This window comes from Corvus brachyrhynchos, unplaced genomic scaffold, assembly GCF_000691975.1.
Source record: "Corvus brachyrhynchos isolate BGI_N302 unplaced genomic scaffold, ASM69197v1 scaffold148, whole genome shotgun sequence".
In the NCBI taxonomy this organism is placed as follows: domain Eukaryota; kingdom Metazoa; phylum Chordata; class Aves; order Passeriformes; family Corvidae; genus Corvus; species Corvus brachyrhynchos.
The window spans coordinates 3,126,596-3,143,755 of NW_008239785.1; the positions used below are offsets into that span (position 1 = coordinate 3,126,596).

The following is a 17,160-nucleotide window of genomic DNA, read 5'->3' on the forward strand; positions in this document are numbered from 1 at the left end:
GAAGAGCGTGATGGTGTTCCTGAGGCTCAGAGCACCGGTCTCCCACACCTTTCCCAGCTGACACTCTTGACTTCTTGCTCTGCATTTCTTCCAGCACCTCCCTTCCTTCTCACTACAGGATCCTGGCACCGGATTGCTTAAGAAACCACTGCCTTCTTTTATATTTCACAAGACTGCTACCACAGCCAGGTAGAGGACAGGACCACACCTCCTCTGAGGTATGAATTGGCTTTACCTAGCTCCACCCTTATTTTCTCTTTCACCTGCTTTCGTCATATGGAGTCCCCTTGCTGGCAATTGCTAAGGTCACTCAGTCCCCATGCCAAGAAGAGGAAGAAAAACTGCAAATGCCAAGTAAAATAGAAACCTATACAGCAGAGCTCAGTGCGAACCTTTCAGGAAAACTACACCTACCTACAAAGTGGTGGTGATAAAAAAACATTTTTAAAGCCATTAATTAATTAGAATCCAGTGATGGCAGATAGGCTTTTGCTTTACCTCTCTAGGTCTAGAGCTGCTTCTGAGAGATCCCAGTTTGGATTTCTCTGAGACTGGCAGCTTGGAAGGTATAGCAATAGCATTCCCCATCCTCTCCACATGAATAAACATGCATAAAATAATAATCTCTGGCAGCTGGATGAGCTCAGAAAAAGTGCCCATAAGGTCACTGCACAGCGCAATATTTACTTAGCACTCAAATGGTGTTTTTTCCCTGACACAACAGCTGCATATAGGTTTTGTGTGCAGCTTTAGAGATGAATAACAGTTTGATTTTGCTCATTATTTCAAATATGCCCTGGTGGCAGAAAGTTAGTTTCGTACCTCAGGCTGAGACCAGAACTGGTCAAACGAAGGGCGGCGCCGCGTGGCTGCGGCTCATCCCCTGTGTGCGCAGCCCGGTCAGCTCATGGCCCGCGGTCAGACCCTTCTGCTTCAGTAGCGACTACAGGCTTTGATGAAGTCTTTGCAATATTAACCTAGGCATCATTTCTGTAAACAGGGCTCTTATGCTGGCTGGCTCACAGCCAGAAAACGAAAAAAAAAAAAAAGGCTGGGAGCAGAAGGGGCCCGTGGGAAGGGGCTCTGAGATGCAAATCACGGTGGTGGTGCTCAGCACACTTTAATCCTTTGTCCACTTTAGCTGGGCGCAGATAATGCAACTAATTCAAGTGCTTGTCTCTGTGGTGTGAATTAGCTGGATGACAGCCTAAAACCTCTCCCCGGCAACAGCAAACCTGCAAAAAAAGGCAGAAGCACAGCTCCTCTCTGTTCCCAGCTGCCCTGTCCAACTCTTGAGTTTGTCCAGCAGATTCCTGGCTCCCCTCACATCTCCCTGGGCGCCTGCTCACAGGGGAGGACTCTCCAGTGGGGCTGCAGACCCCATGGCTTTCATCCACTTTCTGCCCCTGGCTGCAGGACACCTTTGCTCCTGGGCAGCCCCACCTGCACAGTCGCTGCAAGGACCCTGGGGATGTGCTGCCAGGTGCCACACGACCTCCTCGCTGCCTCCTGCCTGCATGTAGGTAAAGGAACAAGTTTGTTCCAGCTCTGGCTTAGCCGGCTGTGCCACACCGAGCAACAGCAGCGCAGCAAACCCTCGGATTAACCCTTCCAAGGTATCCAGATAGGATGGACTGTGTGAAAAGTGGAAGGCTGGTGTGTGTTGTCCTGCTCCTACGGGCTTGATGCTCTCAGGCAACCTGCTCCTGGTGTTGAGCAATGAACGTGACAGCACTGGGACACCTGTGAAACACGGGCAGATTTTCACACACACGTGATCATCCCACGTTAGTAGGGTTGGGAATAGGATTGGAGTTCACAGCAATAGCCACATCTGGGTGCCTACTGCAAACAGTGTGCTTTTGTTGGGAGCAGGTGAACGGTGCAAAGGTGCTTCTCTCTACCAGCCTGTGGAGCACCTGAGGACATGTGAGTGCCCTGGATGGGACACAGGGAATAACTGCCTGTTTCAGTCTTTCTCTCCAGCCACTCTCTGGCAGTCACTGTCTGCCCTGATAAGCTAATCCTCTCCTGTTGATGGCTGAATGTTGTTTCTTCTTGCAGTGATCCCCAAGACATCAGCATTCAAACCTTGGACTTCCCTAGGTGTTGTGGAGTAGCCCTGGTAGCTGTTGCTTATGGCAGCAGACCAGGAATGCTCACACAGTGACTCTCCCTTCTTCTTCTGTACCTCAGTTTCCCTTAGCTCCGATAGGGGACAAACAGCTGCTGGCATAAGGGCTCCTGGCTGCTCCCTGCAAGGAGATGCAGCCCTTTGTGCCAAGAGACACAAGGGCCTGGGGCATTTATGTAGCTCACCTTGAAGGAAGAGGTTTATATTTTGCAAATTCAGGTTTATGTTATGCAAATAAGGATATTTATAGTGTTCAGTAAGAACTTGTAGCTGGTGGCACCTCTGTAGGGAGATGAGCAGCCCACTTCTTCTCTGGAGCTACTGAGGAGGGACACCCAGCCACAGGATGCAGCAGGGAAGTAGTGAGTGTGGCTGGGGGGAGGCAGAACCACTGCCCAAAGCAATGGGGCTTGGAAGGGTGTTCAGAGACTGGACAATGCCTGTGGCTTGGGAACAGGAATGGGAATGGAGAAGAAGGTTTCTTGCTCCCTCCTGCCATTGAGCTCAACCCTGGTATGCGCTGGACACATATTTTATGAATGTGTAAAATAATCTGCCTGTACAGAATCGAGATGTTTACTGTAAACTGAGCGGGGCAGTAAACTGCTTTTTGGGGTCACTAAGTGTCTGTTGAGGGTAGGAAAGCAAAGCACTTTGTCTTGGTAAATACCTTTATAAGTGACTTTTTAAGTACCTTTTCATTCTGAGACCGTGTCTCGCTTTGCCATCCTCTCCCATGTAGCTTATATTATATCCCAGCTGACTTTTCCAAGGTCACCCAGTGAGGTGACAGCAGAGAATCCAGATTTAGCTCTGATTAAAGCATCAGCCCAAGTGGTGCAGCCTGGCCCAGTGCTACGGGCTTGTCTCTGCTGGATGTCACTTGTCAGCCGTTGGTTGCAGCCCTCAGGGGACAGGCTGTGCCTGGGGCACGGTGGAGGTGGCTGCAAGTCCCCTGCTCTCTGCCTGTCCTTACCAGCACATTACAGCTTGGTAAACCAGCCCCGTTCTCCGGAGCCTCAGCAGCAGCTTTGGGGCAGGCCATGTCTTAAGGACATGGTTTAGTGGTGGCCTTGGCAATGCTGGGTTAACTGTTGGACTCAATGATCTTAAAGGTGCTTTCCAACCCAAATGGTTCTGTGATTCTTTGTGGCTGGAAACCAAAGTGAAAACGCCTCAGAGCTTGCAAATCACACTTGAGAAAGACCAGTTGAATTTGTTCCAGAGATCCAGATTAGCAAATCCTCTGGCAGATTGATTCTTGCAGAGGAAGTGCAGGGGGTTGTTTGGTTTTGGGTTTTGTTTTTTGTCTAAAGCAAGGGAAATGAAGTGACATTTCAGCTGTGGGATTGCAGAGCGCTTTGTGGCAGGGAGCTGCTCCTGCCCCAGCTTCAGTCACAAATCAAACTCCTGCTCTGATCCATCCCTGGAATGTAGACAGACCCAAGAGAAACCAAGCTCTCAGAGCACCTCAAAACAGATTCCTGAGGACAGGAATCTGAACAACCCTGGCAAAACCCCTTCAGACCAGCTCTGCTGGTACTGAGAAAATGGTGCTGTGCCAAGGATGGAGGAAGTGCTGGTTTATCCTGAGTTTCCCATAGCATCACTCCCATATCCTCCCCCTGCAAAAGGGATCAGGGTCCTGCCTGTAGTAATTGGTCTTAATTAGCCTGACCAGCCTCATCTGTGTCCTCCTCCCACACCCCCTCCACCCTGTTTGTTCCCCAGCTGCATTTAAGTCCAGATCCTTGCCTGGCTTGCTTTTTGCTCAGTTTCACCGCTGCTTTCTGCTCTCTTGGGTTGACTTTGGGTCTGTCTGGCTGCTTTGTACTCATTAATCACTGACAATGTGTGTATAAGACCAGGTGAGAAGTGCCCCTTTTGGGATTAGGTTTAATGGCTATCAGCCAGTGCTGGGATAACACAGCTTAGCCTGGAGATGGGAAATGGGAGCTGAGGAGGCAGCTGGCACCAGAGCATGCACTGACAGCTCCCACTAGCCTGCAGGAATTCAGCAAGATGTGGCTTGTCCCTGCTATTTATGCCGGTGGTAGATCTCTGGCTGTGGGTGACTGCAGATGGTTTGTGTGCATGCTGGTCCTTGCCCTCCTGACTGCTACCAGAGCCTGTGCTTTGTGTAGAAGTGTGGTGCCAAGAAGGACAGCATTCCCTGAGGCAATGGGGATCTGGAGATGAGTCTGAAGAGGATGTTTCGTAAACTCACGCTGGAGGTGTCTTTGGAAGCGGGTCTGGCTCGTGCTGTGTGGCACTCTACCCTGCCACACTGCCCTGGCCTGCCCTGGGAGTGGGCAGAGGGCGGGACTGATGGTGGCATGGAGTATCTGAACACATGGAGGTCCTTGCTAGGAGCCTGGCTGAGGTTGCTGAGGATATCTGGAAGCTGCTGGTGCTTTTCTTCCAGCAATTGCCTGCGTTTGTGAAGATGAGGAGAGGGGTGTGTTCCTGGGAAAATGAGGCTTTTCAAGAAATGAAGTTACCTTGTCATTAGGAATTAGGAAAATTCCTGCAGTAGGTGAGATGTGGCAGAGGAAAGGGGCAGTGGGATACGATGCAGCTGTGGGTACAGTCTAACCCTGCTGCAGGGCATCTCTTTCACAGATTGACATTTTGAGCCTGAGCTGTGGCTGAAGGTTCCCTCTAACAAGCTCTTAATTATAATTATAATTGGCTTTTATTAATGAGGAATAAGGGACTCAGTGGGAGTAGGATCAAGAGAAGTGTTTCCTTGTGGCTGACTGCTGGGTCGATGGAGGAGGTTGTGGGGGGTTGAAGGTGCTCAGTCAGAAATTTTGGAGCATGGTTTTTAGGAAGCCAGCTGGTTTTTGGGCTTCAGCTATTCAGCTTGGCTTTTTATCTCTCAGCAGATGCTCTGCCACCCCAGCCAGGCCCTGCTCAGATCTCCTGTCCAAGGAAGATGTCCTGCTCTGAGAAAGGTATAGGTGATGCTTAGAGGTCACAACAGGGTAGGAGAGAAGATCCAGCAACTTAGTGCTGACACTTAGGCTCTTCCTGCCCATATCCAGAGTGATCATAATGCTCAATTTTGTGGTTTCTGGAAGAGGAAAGGCAGGAGCTTGTTATCCCAGTGGGAAGTGCAGATCCCTGTACACCTTAGGGTCATATTGTCGGGGGGGTATGGAAACAGTAAAATGTGGCTTTGACCCTGTGTTTCATGGGCAAATCCCCTTTGGTTTGGCAAATATGACCATCCCCTTCTTACTTTTTACATGTTTCTTTGTATTAAAATTTTAGGGACATTAGATTGAGGATGACCATTTATTAGGCGTTTTCTATCCCTGTCTAATCTTCCTGCTTTTCTAAGACATCTTGAACTCAGTGCTCAGGTTAAAGGCCTGTCTCCTTGCTTGGTTGCCCAAATGGTTTTCCTCATTTTTAGGCACTGTCATTTGAATTCATCAGGATCACTGGTGCATGTTTTCCTGGCTGTGGTAAAGGACCTGCTGCCCAGACTGTCCTGAGCTCAAGGATTTTCTTGGTGACACAGAGACCAGTGGAGCTCTCAGCTCACTGAGGGACAGTTTCACGTGTCTCACACTTGAGTACTCTCTGCACTTCAGACTGCTGATGGACTTGGGTCACATTCCCATCTGCTAAAGTCTGGGAAACACCTAGGAGAGCTCTAATAGGAAATATTGCCAGAAGGTCAATTATCTTTTGAGATAAGCCTTTTCTCATCTGTTACACCACAATCTGAAGGTAATTACTGGGGCATTGCAGCTCTTTGTTTACCGTGGTATGGAGTAACCAATGTGTTTCTCCAGCCTGGGAAGCAAGAGGGTATGTGGTGGTTATTTACCCATGTGAAAGTTGGGTTAAACCTTCAATAACTGCCTCAAAACCAGATCTAGGTGGAAGGACATGGCCAAGGTCCTTGTTTCCCAAACAAGTTACTAAGCTGGGTTGAAAATATCTGCAGGCTTCCTGTCTGCAGACAGATCTGGCTTGATTACTTTGTTCCGGGTGAGGGTGGGCGGGTAAGTGACAAATTGACCTTTGCCAGTGTGCGAGAGCCTGAGGCAGAGCAGAACAGCGTGTGGAGGGGTTGTGCAAGATGCATGTATGGCTGTAGCAGGACCTCTGCACCTCTGGGTTTCACCCTCCCACATGTGCAGAGGGGAAATGCAGCCGCAGTTTCCACTGCATTTTGCTGGAGCCCCAGGCCAAGCAGTTGGATGCTGATAGGTGCCTGACACTGCTGAAACCCTTTCCTATCTTTAATGTCAATTACTGTTTCCTCTTTGTCCACAGACACAAGCAGGCAGGCCAGAAAAACAAATTAATTGTGTTCCAGGCAAAACTGTTGGGCAAGGTGAGCTGCCAGCTGGGGTGACTAATGGGAATGTTGTGGGGAGGTGAGCACCAGCCCCAGGGAGTCAGGTGGGCCCTGGACACAGCCTGGGGGACAAGAGGGAGCCTGAGCCTCTCTTTCCAGAGGAGGATGTGGAATTGCTCCTTTCATGTGCTTTCCAATGTAGAAAAGTCTGATGATGGGGTTTTCAAGTCCCTCTCTCATAGCTTGGTGCATGCACTACCTACTGACTTTACCCTGGCTATCAGAAAATCTGTGATGTTTTGTTAGTCATCTTTCCCCCAAGCACTTGGCAAAGCCACCTGGAGAATTTTTTCCCCCTACTTGTCTCTGGGGGTAGGAGGGATCAAGTCCTGCTATGGGCAGGTACTAAATCCCTTGGGTGTTTTTGTGATGCCATTCACCTCCTGCCTTGGTGGTGGCACAGCCCCATGGACAGAGCCCCTCGCTCACAGGAGCCCCTTGTCCCTGGGGATGTCCCTTCACTGGGTATCTCACATCTTCTTGGGGCAACAGCATTTGGAGGTAGCCTGGGGTGCTCTGACCAACTCAGACAAGAGTCAGGGCCGTAACCCTCTGCTGAGGCCAGTTCTGCTGCAAACCATCCCCCTTTCATTCTCTGCTGCTGCAGCAGCTCTAGAGCAGCCTGGGTTTGGTAACAGCGAGAGCTGAGCTCTGGGCTAGCTCCTGGCAGCAGCAGGACCAGCACATTAAGAGCTGGTGTACAGGGTTCATTTTTATTTTGGCTAAGTTAACACACACTGCCAATCCCACACAACCTCTCGTCGCTTGGTAATGCTGAGGCATCACCTGTTTCCTGCAGCAAGTAAATAAATAAATTTTTAAGGGAGTTAATGGATTGCACAGCCTTGGATGGGAAAGTGAGGGATGGTGCAAAGACCTGGCAGCTCCAGCTTGTGGTTTCTGTAGGAACCACTGAGTGATGCTTGTGTCTCCTGCATGGTGATGTGGCATTGTGTTAGAGGAACCGCCTGCCTGACAGACCTGGAGCTGGTTAAAGGTCCTGCACAAAGGCTTTTCCAGCTGATGTGGCCTTATAGGACAGCCCTAAGGTGGGGTAGCAGGGAGGTTATGGCATTATGGAAATTGCTGGCTGTAACCTGAATTTCTGCTGACAAGCCCTCCCTGTGAACAAATACATGTGTGGTGTCAGCAGTGCCAGCCCTGCAGTTTCCACCTCTGCCCAAGACTCTGCTGGCACTTGAAGTGTGGCTTTGCTTATGGCAAATTCACTGGCAGTGCAGACCTCAAGTCAGGTCTAGGATAGAGAGATGGGTCAAGAGGTTTGAAAATACTGTCTTAAATCAACTCATGCTATGTGGTGACTTGGCTCAGCCATGGTTTCTGGTGAGCTCCCTGTGTACAGAGTCTCATCCTCTTCCACTGTGCTGGTGTTAAACCCTGGTTTGGGGATGTGTCAACCCATCCCTGCTCTGTGGCTTTGAGGGTTGGGTGGCAGTGAGGATGGAGACAGGCAGCTTTCAGAGCACCCAGAGGAGGCAACAGCCACTTGGAATCAAACGCAGGATTAAATCAATCCGGGATTTCCCATTCTTCACTTGTGTCCTTGCTCCTCTTTTTCACTATGTTTGGCCTGAATCGCCAACTTCTGGCAGCACCAAAGCTGCAACAGTCAAGACCCTTCTTCTGTGTGGTCCAGTGTCAAGCAGGGGTTTAGCAAGTGACAGCTGACAAAAAAACCCCTCTTCCTTTTTTAGCTACTTACATTTAGTGGTTGTATTAATGTTCTACTTGCTTGTAGTTGTCAGTGGAAATGGTTAAGATAAATGTGGAATTTGAGATTATTTTATAGAAGAAAACAGAAACAAGCTTCAGTTGTACCTTTATCCTGGAAAGCAGCCTAGGACTCCAGAATCTCATTAGATTCTCCTTTTAGCAAATGATTGTTATAAATGAAATGAAGCCAGAAGCAAGCGCCCAATCTGCACATTTCTTCCCCCATAATGCAGTATCTGTGTGGTGCAGGGAAAGCAGCAGGCTGCACACCACCCTTCCAACTTTTCAAACCCATTTCAGAATCTTTATTGGGAAAAAAAAATTAATCACAGCATCTCAACTGTTATTCAAACACATTTAATAAACAAAGAGAAACAGTAGCAAAGGGCACTGACATGTGACAAACTGTACAAAACCTCCAGGTAGGAGCCCATGGCCCGGCTGCTCCAGCCCCCACCCTGCAGCCAACCAGGCCCCCTTCGCCTCAGCCCACTCAGTCACCCCTGAGAAAAATCAGTTTTTAAAAATGTGCAGAAACAAAGACACTTCAAGAGGTTATTTCCAGTTTTGCCATAATGGAACAATTTAGGCCACTGGGAAAGTTTTTAAAAAAAACCTAAGTGTCATATGCTCCATTCCCAGGATTAATGCTTTAAAGTGAACCTTCCCAAGAGGCACAAGCACTCTTGGACAGCCAGTAGATCTACCCCTGCTCTCCTACTCTACTCATTGCAACACGCTACACTTTTTTAGAGAGGATGGGACACATTTCATCCTAATTCAGCACTAATTTTGATATAGTTGTGACTGAGTGAAAGGCAATGGAAGGAAAAGCCCTGTTTGAGCACAGAAGGGATGCAACTGGTGCATAATATTGAGACCAGCCCTGTCTCAGGCTAAAGGTGACCTAGCACAGTCAGGGAAGGAGGAATCCTTCACTGGGAATGTACTTCATGCCTAGTCCTAAATATCACCCAAAAGCTTGAGCATCCAGTACCAATGATTAGTTTTCTACCACACACTTCTGTGGAACTTCAAAGGACCCTGCAATGGAACCCAAAGAGCCTGTGGTCCTCTGGCACCTCCTCACTGCCAAAAGCAACACAGAAGGGAAAACCAAGACGCAACTCTGATCTTTCTTGTGCTCATCAGTTAAACAGCTCTGCCATTCACCTGCTAATGGTCACTTTTAGGTGCTCTGTGGCTCCAAGGGGAGAGCAATGGCATCAGTGCATCAGGCAACCCTCCAGTGGGCTTCACCATGTGTGGCGTTTTTGGTGACACAGAAAAGCTAGGGAGGTGTTTGTTATTCTTATCTACTTGAGCTGTACTGGACAGAAAGTCTCCCTCTGCAGCCAGCGTTGCTTTGAGCTCCATGGTTGAACAAGGTGCTCAGCTGGCATCAATGTGACAAACACAGCCTGACCAGTTCCTGTTGCCTTTAGTTTGGTATTTCTTGACCAGTTCCCAGAAACTCCCTCCTCTGAGGAAGGTGAATAAGACAAATGAGAATGTGAAAGGGCTTTTTACGTTGCTAACTTGCATACATGTGCTTCTTGATTTCTTAGCTGTAAGCACAGACAGTGACTGAGGCTACAGGATACGGACAGAGGAGGGAGATCTGTACACATCACAGTGTTGTTCAGGCCCAGCCAAGGTGTGTGGTCTGATCACACCAACACCAGCTCACCATGGTATAAACAGGGCAGCCAGAGGGAAGCAGAGCTGGGTTTTTCAGTGTGTTGGAAAGCCAGCTGTGATTCAACAGCCTGTCACTGACACAACGTGAATTCAAAGACATTTGGCACAGTCTGTTGTTACCAGGACTAATCTAGCCCAGACATTAACCAGTCTGTCTTAAGAATGAGGCAAAGGCTCCACCGGAGGAGGTACACTGGCAAAGCAGGATGGGGAGGACAGGCAAGAGGACGTGAAAAGGACTGGAGAGAGGCAGAGCACAGTGGTGCCACTCAGTGTCTTTGCTGCACGTCTTGGTCACTGAACTGGTTGTTAGACTGTTGGTAGGACCCTCTCAGCAACAAGTGGTTAAGATGGGAAACCTGCCCAATTCTATGTCAAAACTTTAAGCAGAACATGGGTAGCTGAAGCCCTCCAGAAAGGAGCCCAACTCCTCAGTCCAGGTGAGGAATTTTCTGGTAGCTTATTGAGAAACATCTGCTCTGAGCTTTTCAGTGTCTGAATTCCAGCATCTCTGAAGCTTTGCTGTAATGTCAGTTTGGGACTTGACTGAAAATGACCCAAGTGCCAGGACACTTGGGCTACAAAGAACAAAGCCAGGATGAAAGGGGAAAAACATGCAGCAAATTCCTATGAAATTCCATTTACCAGACTAGGAGGGACATGCCCTTGGTTAGGGGTGGCACAGAGTAACAGAGGGGAGCCAGTGACTGCAGTTTGGCTAAGATTAGAATTCAAGAGAGGCACAAACGAACATTTTGCACATCCATCCAAGGCATTCCACAAAAGTTGACACATCACTTTGGACAAGAAACATTACAACAGTTTGGCAACTTTTCACCAAAAACCCCCCCCCCCCCCCTCCGTGATGTCCCTCTGTAATTTGAGGTGATCTCTTAAAGGTGGGGACATGAGGGGGTTGCAGGTAAATCACTGTGTGTAAATAGGGGATCTCCTCCGCAAAGGATCTCGTGGGGTCAGGCAAACCTACCTGCTTGGTACAGTACAAAAGAAATTCTGCCTGGAGCCCTCCCTGGTGAGGGAAGGAGACAGAGCCCACACTGCTGGAGACAAACAAGGCAAAGCTGAACTTGGCAGCAGCAAGTCCCTAAACCTTGTGACTTTGCACCAGGCTACGACATGGCCATGGCAGGGTACTGGACAGGAAGATGTCACCACTCTTCCTCTGTGGAGAAGTGTGAAGGACAGGACTATCACTCTATCGCTATTTTGGGTGAACACAGGCCTCTTTGTTTATGCATGCAAAGTAATGGGCTTTGGAAAATACCAGGAGCCCATGTGTAATAGTGTTAACAGTGAGACCTGTGTCAGATGGATACACAACTCCCCTCCCCTCAGATCTAAACTCAGCTCTTAGGAATTGAACAAGGAACAAATACAAAGCAAGGATGGAAAAGGTTTGTGTGGGTTTTTTAGGAGTGGTTGTTTTGTTCCTCCTTTTAAAGCCCTGTTCTTTGGACTGGGGGAGAAGGGGGGAGCATTGCAAGGTTGCTGCGCTTTTTTGGTGGCAGACCTGGGTGCAAGAAATGGCACAGCTCAAATACAGACCTTCCCACCCACAGCAGCCTGTGGAAGGTGGGATTGATTACAAGGGCCTGAGGACCTGAGTAACCTTCACAAAGGTTCCAACTGGGAATCCGGCCCAGCCATTGTTGGAAAAATTCAATACAGCGCTGGCCAAGAAAATAAAACAAATACTTGTGGAAAGGACTATCCAAATGGAAGAGTCTTTTCCTTCCTCGGTTTCCAGGGTAAGAGAAAAGCCTTTGGTTATGACCAGAATTATTTGCCATTGGCAGGACAGGCTCGGCTTTGCTTTGCATTAGCTTGGTTACTGTACAAGGGCTGGGTTGCTCTGCGGAGAGATGCTCTTCCCAGCTGGACTGCCCTGTGACATCTGGGAGTTTAATGGAGTGGACACTTGAATTACATCCGGGATCCTCGTTCCTGAAGAATCTGAAACAGAAGAGACCTTCTATGAAAACCTCTGACAAGTTTAAATGCAAAAGTTCCTGTTCAGGGTCCTTGTTTTTTGCAGAGAAAGGAAACACAGACTAATGTGAGATCAGCTTGCAGGCTTTTATGCCACCACAACAACTGACAGGCTGGTTAAGGGTGAGTGAGCCCCTTCTCTAGAAATACTGCTCAGCTGCTTGCCAGGAGGTAAGGATGTTGCCTTTTGTTTCTATTCTGGGGAAAAAAAAAAGGTGGATTCATAAATGGTTTGGTTCAGAAGGCACCTTAAAGCTTATCTTGTTCAACCCCTCTGCCATGGGCAGGGACACCTTCCACTAGACCAAGTTGCTCAGAGCCCCATCGAACCTGGCCTTGAACACTTCCAGGGATGCGGATGGTTGAAAGAGAACAAAAATCTTGTCTCTCCCTGCAACATCCTTCAACCACAAAACCTGACTAACCTCAAAGGTCCTTGCTACTCTGTTCTCCTTCTTCAAGTTACTCTTTCCTTTAGTATTTTGGTCTCAATTTGAAGTGCACAAAGAGCCTTAGCTCTTGTCCTACAGTAAAACAAGAAATCCTCCAAGAAGGGATGATAGAGAAGGCAATGGGAAAGCTGATCCACAAAACTGCTGCAGCAGCTTGGTGCAGGGAAGGTTTTTCTTTCCTAGGGGAATCCAAATTGATACATCTGAGCAAGTGCCTTACCTTGGCCTTCTCGCTTGGCTCCTTGACAATGCCATTGGTAGAATTGTTGAGCTCCCTGGACACAACACAGAGGAATTCTGCCTGGTCTTCGTTTCCATAGTTATAGGAAGATCCAATGCTGATCAACTGTGCAACAGGAGACAACCAAGGTAACTATCAATAAGTCTTGATTTGATTCCTACAGTTGCTGTGAGATAGGACTGTCCCAGGAGATCTGTCCTGGACCCGAAGTGTCCCCTGCAGCCTCCGGTGTGCGTGTGTGTGTAAGGCACAGATACAGCCGAGCTCCACAGCCCTCTAGTGGCTGCTGGAGCCCCAGGAAGGAATTCCAGCCTGAAACTAATGCTGAACACAGCAGAACATTGCCCAGTTTCTGAGGGTGGAAAAAGGGAAAACAGATTGTGCAATATATAATATCCAGTTCACTCAGACGTGGGCAGGCACTGCAAATTGCCTGGTCCTTGCTGAACTCAGCTCCCAACCTGCCCTGTGACTGATGTGGAAATGGGAATTCTTTACCCCAGGCAGATGTTGGATTAACTGGGGACATGTGGCAAACAGACACTGTCCTTTATGTGGATGCTGCCAAGATGAAATCTGGTATCTGTGTAAACGGGATTATATTCTATTACTGTTGTGTTGAGGGGGTCTGGAGTCAATCCAAGAAATCCCATCTGTCTCATTTATCATTATTACATTAAAAGGACATCCTGGAGTGCAGAGCTAATTTGTCATTTACAACTCAGTTCTGCTTTCCAGAAAATAAATCCAAGTCATCTGAAGAAAGCATTGTGACTCTTATCAACTGTGTGTATCCAGGAAACCTTAATGTGCAGCATGCACCTTAACTTCCATGTCCTAATGGATTTTAGAAGAGCCAGCTCCATATTTATGTATGATAGATTTGAAAACAAAGATTAGGAAAGATCTAAGGGTGCAGGTTCCCATGAAAGGCACTGCCTGTAGCCTCAAGGTTTTGGGGATGTAGATATGGATGTGTGAAAGGCAGATTCTGTGACCTGTTGGACAGCAAAACATGGGAGTTGGAGAACTGCACTTCCATGGAGCAGTGAGTGGTTCTCGGTCACAAGATTTCACTATTTCCTCACAGGGGCAAGTTTTTGGCCGCCTCTCCACTCTGAGATAGTTTTCAGGTGTTACAGAACACATCCATAGGAACAAATGATGGGAATTGCTGTTCCTAATCCTCTGCCTCACTTTGTGTCAGCACATTTCCCACAGCATCCATTTGTACTGAAGCTGGACCAACTGGGAAGACACTGCTGTAAACCACAGAGCCCATTCTGTACTTTCTTAATATAACATAACACACAGGCCAGCTGGCTCCAGTTCTCCCTCCTCAGAAATAAGGGAACTGTGTTTGATCCCAGAAACCAAACCTGGAACTAATGCCATATGCAACTGCAGTGACACCCAGCCCTGGAACCAGCTGCACTGCAAAGACATCTGCACAAAGTTCTCATATCACTCAGTGCCTCTTTAGCAAATGCAGCAGCTGTGGCTTTGAGGTTCCAAGAAAGTCGTGCTGTTTCTTCATGACTCTGGTAATTTTCCTGGATACTGCTGGTGGATAGAACTGTTATACTGTGGCCTGGTGTATGTGAGGAAATGCAGGAGAAGGGAAGAATTGCTCTGGGATTTGACAAGGAGACAAGATGTCCTGAGAGAAAATGAAATCTCTCTGGCAGCTGGAGTGACTTCTGCTCTCCCCCATCAGTAACTGGACACAAGTGGATTGCTGCTCAGGTCAGGCTGCTTACTCAGAAGAGCAGAGCAGTGTGAAGTGCAACTCAACAGGAAACTCTGCTTATTTCATATTCAGCTTTTAAAGGAATTCTGCCATTCTTTGGTAATGGTACCTGTTCAAATTTCCATCCGTCGGACATGGTGGACACCATCTGTGTGAGCTCTTCCTCTTGGCACTGCAGCACTCTGTACACGTGTTTCACAGGTCCCTGGAGCACAGAGAAAAATTGTTGTAGTTTAGTAATTCCTGTCTAGTATCACTCTAGAAAATTAATAAGCCTCTCCTGCTCTTGTCTTAGGAAGTCAGAGCCCCACAGGCTTTCTAAGGGCTTTTTCATCCACCTGATTCCAAAACAGAACCATATGCCTGGCACTCTTCTCTTAAAAGCTTTCTAGGTGTCTAAGGTATAGTGACAGCAAAACTTCTTTAGCTTTCAAAGCCATTTGCTGCTTTTTGAAAATGTTTCTGAAATTGCATCTACTGGGTGTGCTGATACAAGCTGAGCATCAATGGGAAAAATGCCACAGAGAGACAAAGGGAAGACAATGGTTTAGAGAAGGAAGAGTTTGAGCTATTCTTTACCAAAGCAGTATGTTTTGCTTTATAACCACCCATTTCTGCTCCTGGCCCCTCTCCTGTAAGTGCCCCTTGCCTTTCCCTGCAGTGCTGTGATGACTCAGTGGTCTGTGCTTTATAGAGCCACACTGGAGACTCGTTCCTAGCCACACCCTGCATCCACCTCACAGCATTTATTCCCCTGTTACTGCTGAACTAAAGAAATGCTACTGCAAGGGTCTGCAGCCATGCCTGTCCTTTCTGTGGCACAGAACTGACTCCATAACCCAGAGGTGCATTACTTGAGAGGTTCTGTTCTCGTTGTCCCGTATCCGCTCCTTCACCAGCCGCACGAGGGACGCGATGTTGTAAAACTCAGCTTCTTCCAGCACCCCTGAGAGAGGAACCCAAAGTACAAATTCTGTTACTTTGCACAGGGTAGAACGAAGATGATTCTGCCACAAGGATGCAACACCTGCTCCTGACTCCAAATCTAGCCCAAATGTCAGAATTCCAAATGTGCCACCCACCTCCTGCTCCCAGGCTAGGAGAAAATGCCTGACTAGCTGTCACCTCCTTTTGTGACTTAAGAAGATCTTTAAGAAAGATTGTTCCCCGTTCCCTGGGATAATCAGAAATCTCCAGGTACAGTGTCTATTTCTTCACCCAGCCCCATCAAGGGAAAGCCCTCAGAGCTGCCTGTTAGGGGAGAACCATGGTCTGTGAGGGGCACATGGGCTGTAACAGACCTTGGGCTCAGCAGAACAGCGACAAGGTGTGCTGTGAGCTGCAGCCTCTGCTTTCGGGAAGACACAGAACCTGATGACTTAATCCCCGTTAATGAGCAATTAACAGTACTAACAGCACTCCTGGGAAACTTGCTCACACCCTCACACCAGTCTCTGATAAGGGCTCCTGGATGTGCTATCAAACAGCACTTACAGCATTTTCTGGTGTTTTTCTCTTACCTTCCTCTGCTAGCTCCTTGTTTATGATGAGCTTCCCGTGCCGGAGGTAGTTCAGTATCGGACCGAAGTACGTGGGGTCTCTGTCAATGAGATAGGCCCCTGTCTCATCCTGAGAACAAAACAGGCATGGTTCAGTGGTATAACGGAAAAATAATTTCAACCTAACATAATAAATTGAAAAGTTTCTCTTTGATAACCTGGATTCATTTGCCTGTGGGAGGTGTACAAATGCCACATTTAAACCATTTTTGTTTTTCAGTATCTGATCCACGAACGTTGCAGCCCAGTAACGCTGGCAGATGCCTTATATGAAGTACTTGTACACAGTTTATAGACCTGGAAAAAAAATCTGGGCTTAGGAGGGTTTTTTCACTGCAATAAGAATGAAAACCTGGCAGCTGTGTTCTGGTTAAGCGTGATCTCCAGACTAGTTTAACTAGGAGGCTCTGGAGGAAAATGGGATCTCCAGTTCTAACTAAGGGCACCTGACCTGAGCCAAAATAGCTCATTTTTTTTCCCCTTTCCACTACTGCAAACACACATTGCAATGCTCCAGCCATGTGTCCAGCAATACAACAACTATTGGCATTAAATAACCAACAATTTGCAGCCAAAAGCACCTCTTGAGCAGCTTTGAAGCACTGACAAACCCTCTGCAGAACTCTCACATCCCTCTCCTAATGACTTCAAAGCATTGTTTCTCCTGCCAATCGACTCTAAAGCAGTAAGAAACTGTGCAAACCCACTGTGAATATCTCCTCACTGACACTGCTGACTGATATTTCGATCACAACCAGGATTTACCTTGTGATTAAACCCTGAATGGAGCAGCAACAGACCTGGCTAATTGTGGCTGACCCCCTCACAACACATTGACAACACCTTGTGCAGCCCATCCTTTGGAAAATCTGCTGTTGCAAGAATAATTGTCTGCAAAATCCTTATAATAAACTGCAGTGACTTCAAAACTGTCCAGCCATGCAAGGAATGTGCACCGTGATCTTTGTTGAGAGCGAAGTGAAATATATTAAAAAACCAAAACAACAACAAACACGCTCAGGGTGAGAAATTGTAACAATCCTGTTTGTAGGAGTTTCCTTCCCTGCTCTCACTGCTACGGCAGGGTGGGTTGCTCCTTGAGCGGAGTCTTGTCATCGTGGGAGGTGGAGGGATCAGAGCCTGCGGCATCTGGGTGTCACAGGCACGAGGGCAGACCCCAACTCCCGTTCCTGGGGATGCC

The 17,160-nt window shown here is 48.0% G+C and overlaps 1 protein-coding gene across 1 annotated transcript in view; it reads right to left on the reverse strand.

Moving 5' to 3' along the window:
* Window positions 1–10,725: 10,725 nt before the first annotated feature.
* Window positions 10,726–17,160, reverse strand: part of KCTD2 (potassium channel tetramerization domain containing 2) — a 23,330-nt gene continuing 16,895 nt past the window's right edge. Inside the window, exons 4-8 of the mRNA XM_008640644.2 lie at window positions 15,921–16,029; window positions 15,255–15,346; window positions 14,510–14,605; window positions 12,630–12,755; window positions 10,726–11,921 (exon numbers count right to left, since the gene is read on the reverse strand). Coding sequence (XP_008638866.1) covers window positions 11,892–11,921; window positions 12,630–12,755; window positions 14,510–14,605; window positions 15,255–15,346; window positions 15,921–16,029 — 453 coding nt within the window. The 3' untranslated portion in view covers window positions 10,726–11,891. The remainder of the gene's footprint in view (window positions 11,922–12,629; window positions 12,756–14,509; window positions 14,606–15,254; window positions 15,347–15,920; window positions 16,030–17,160) is intronic.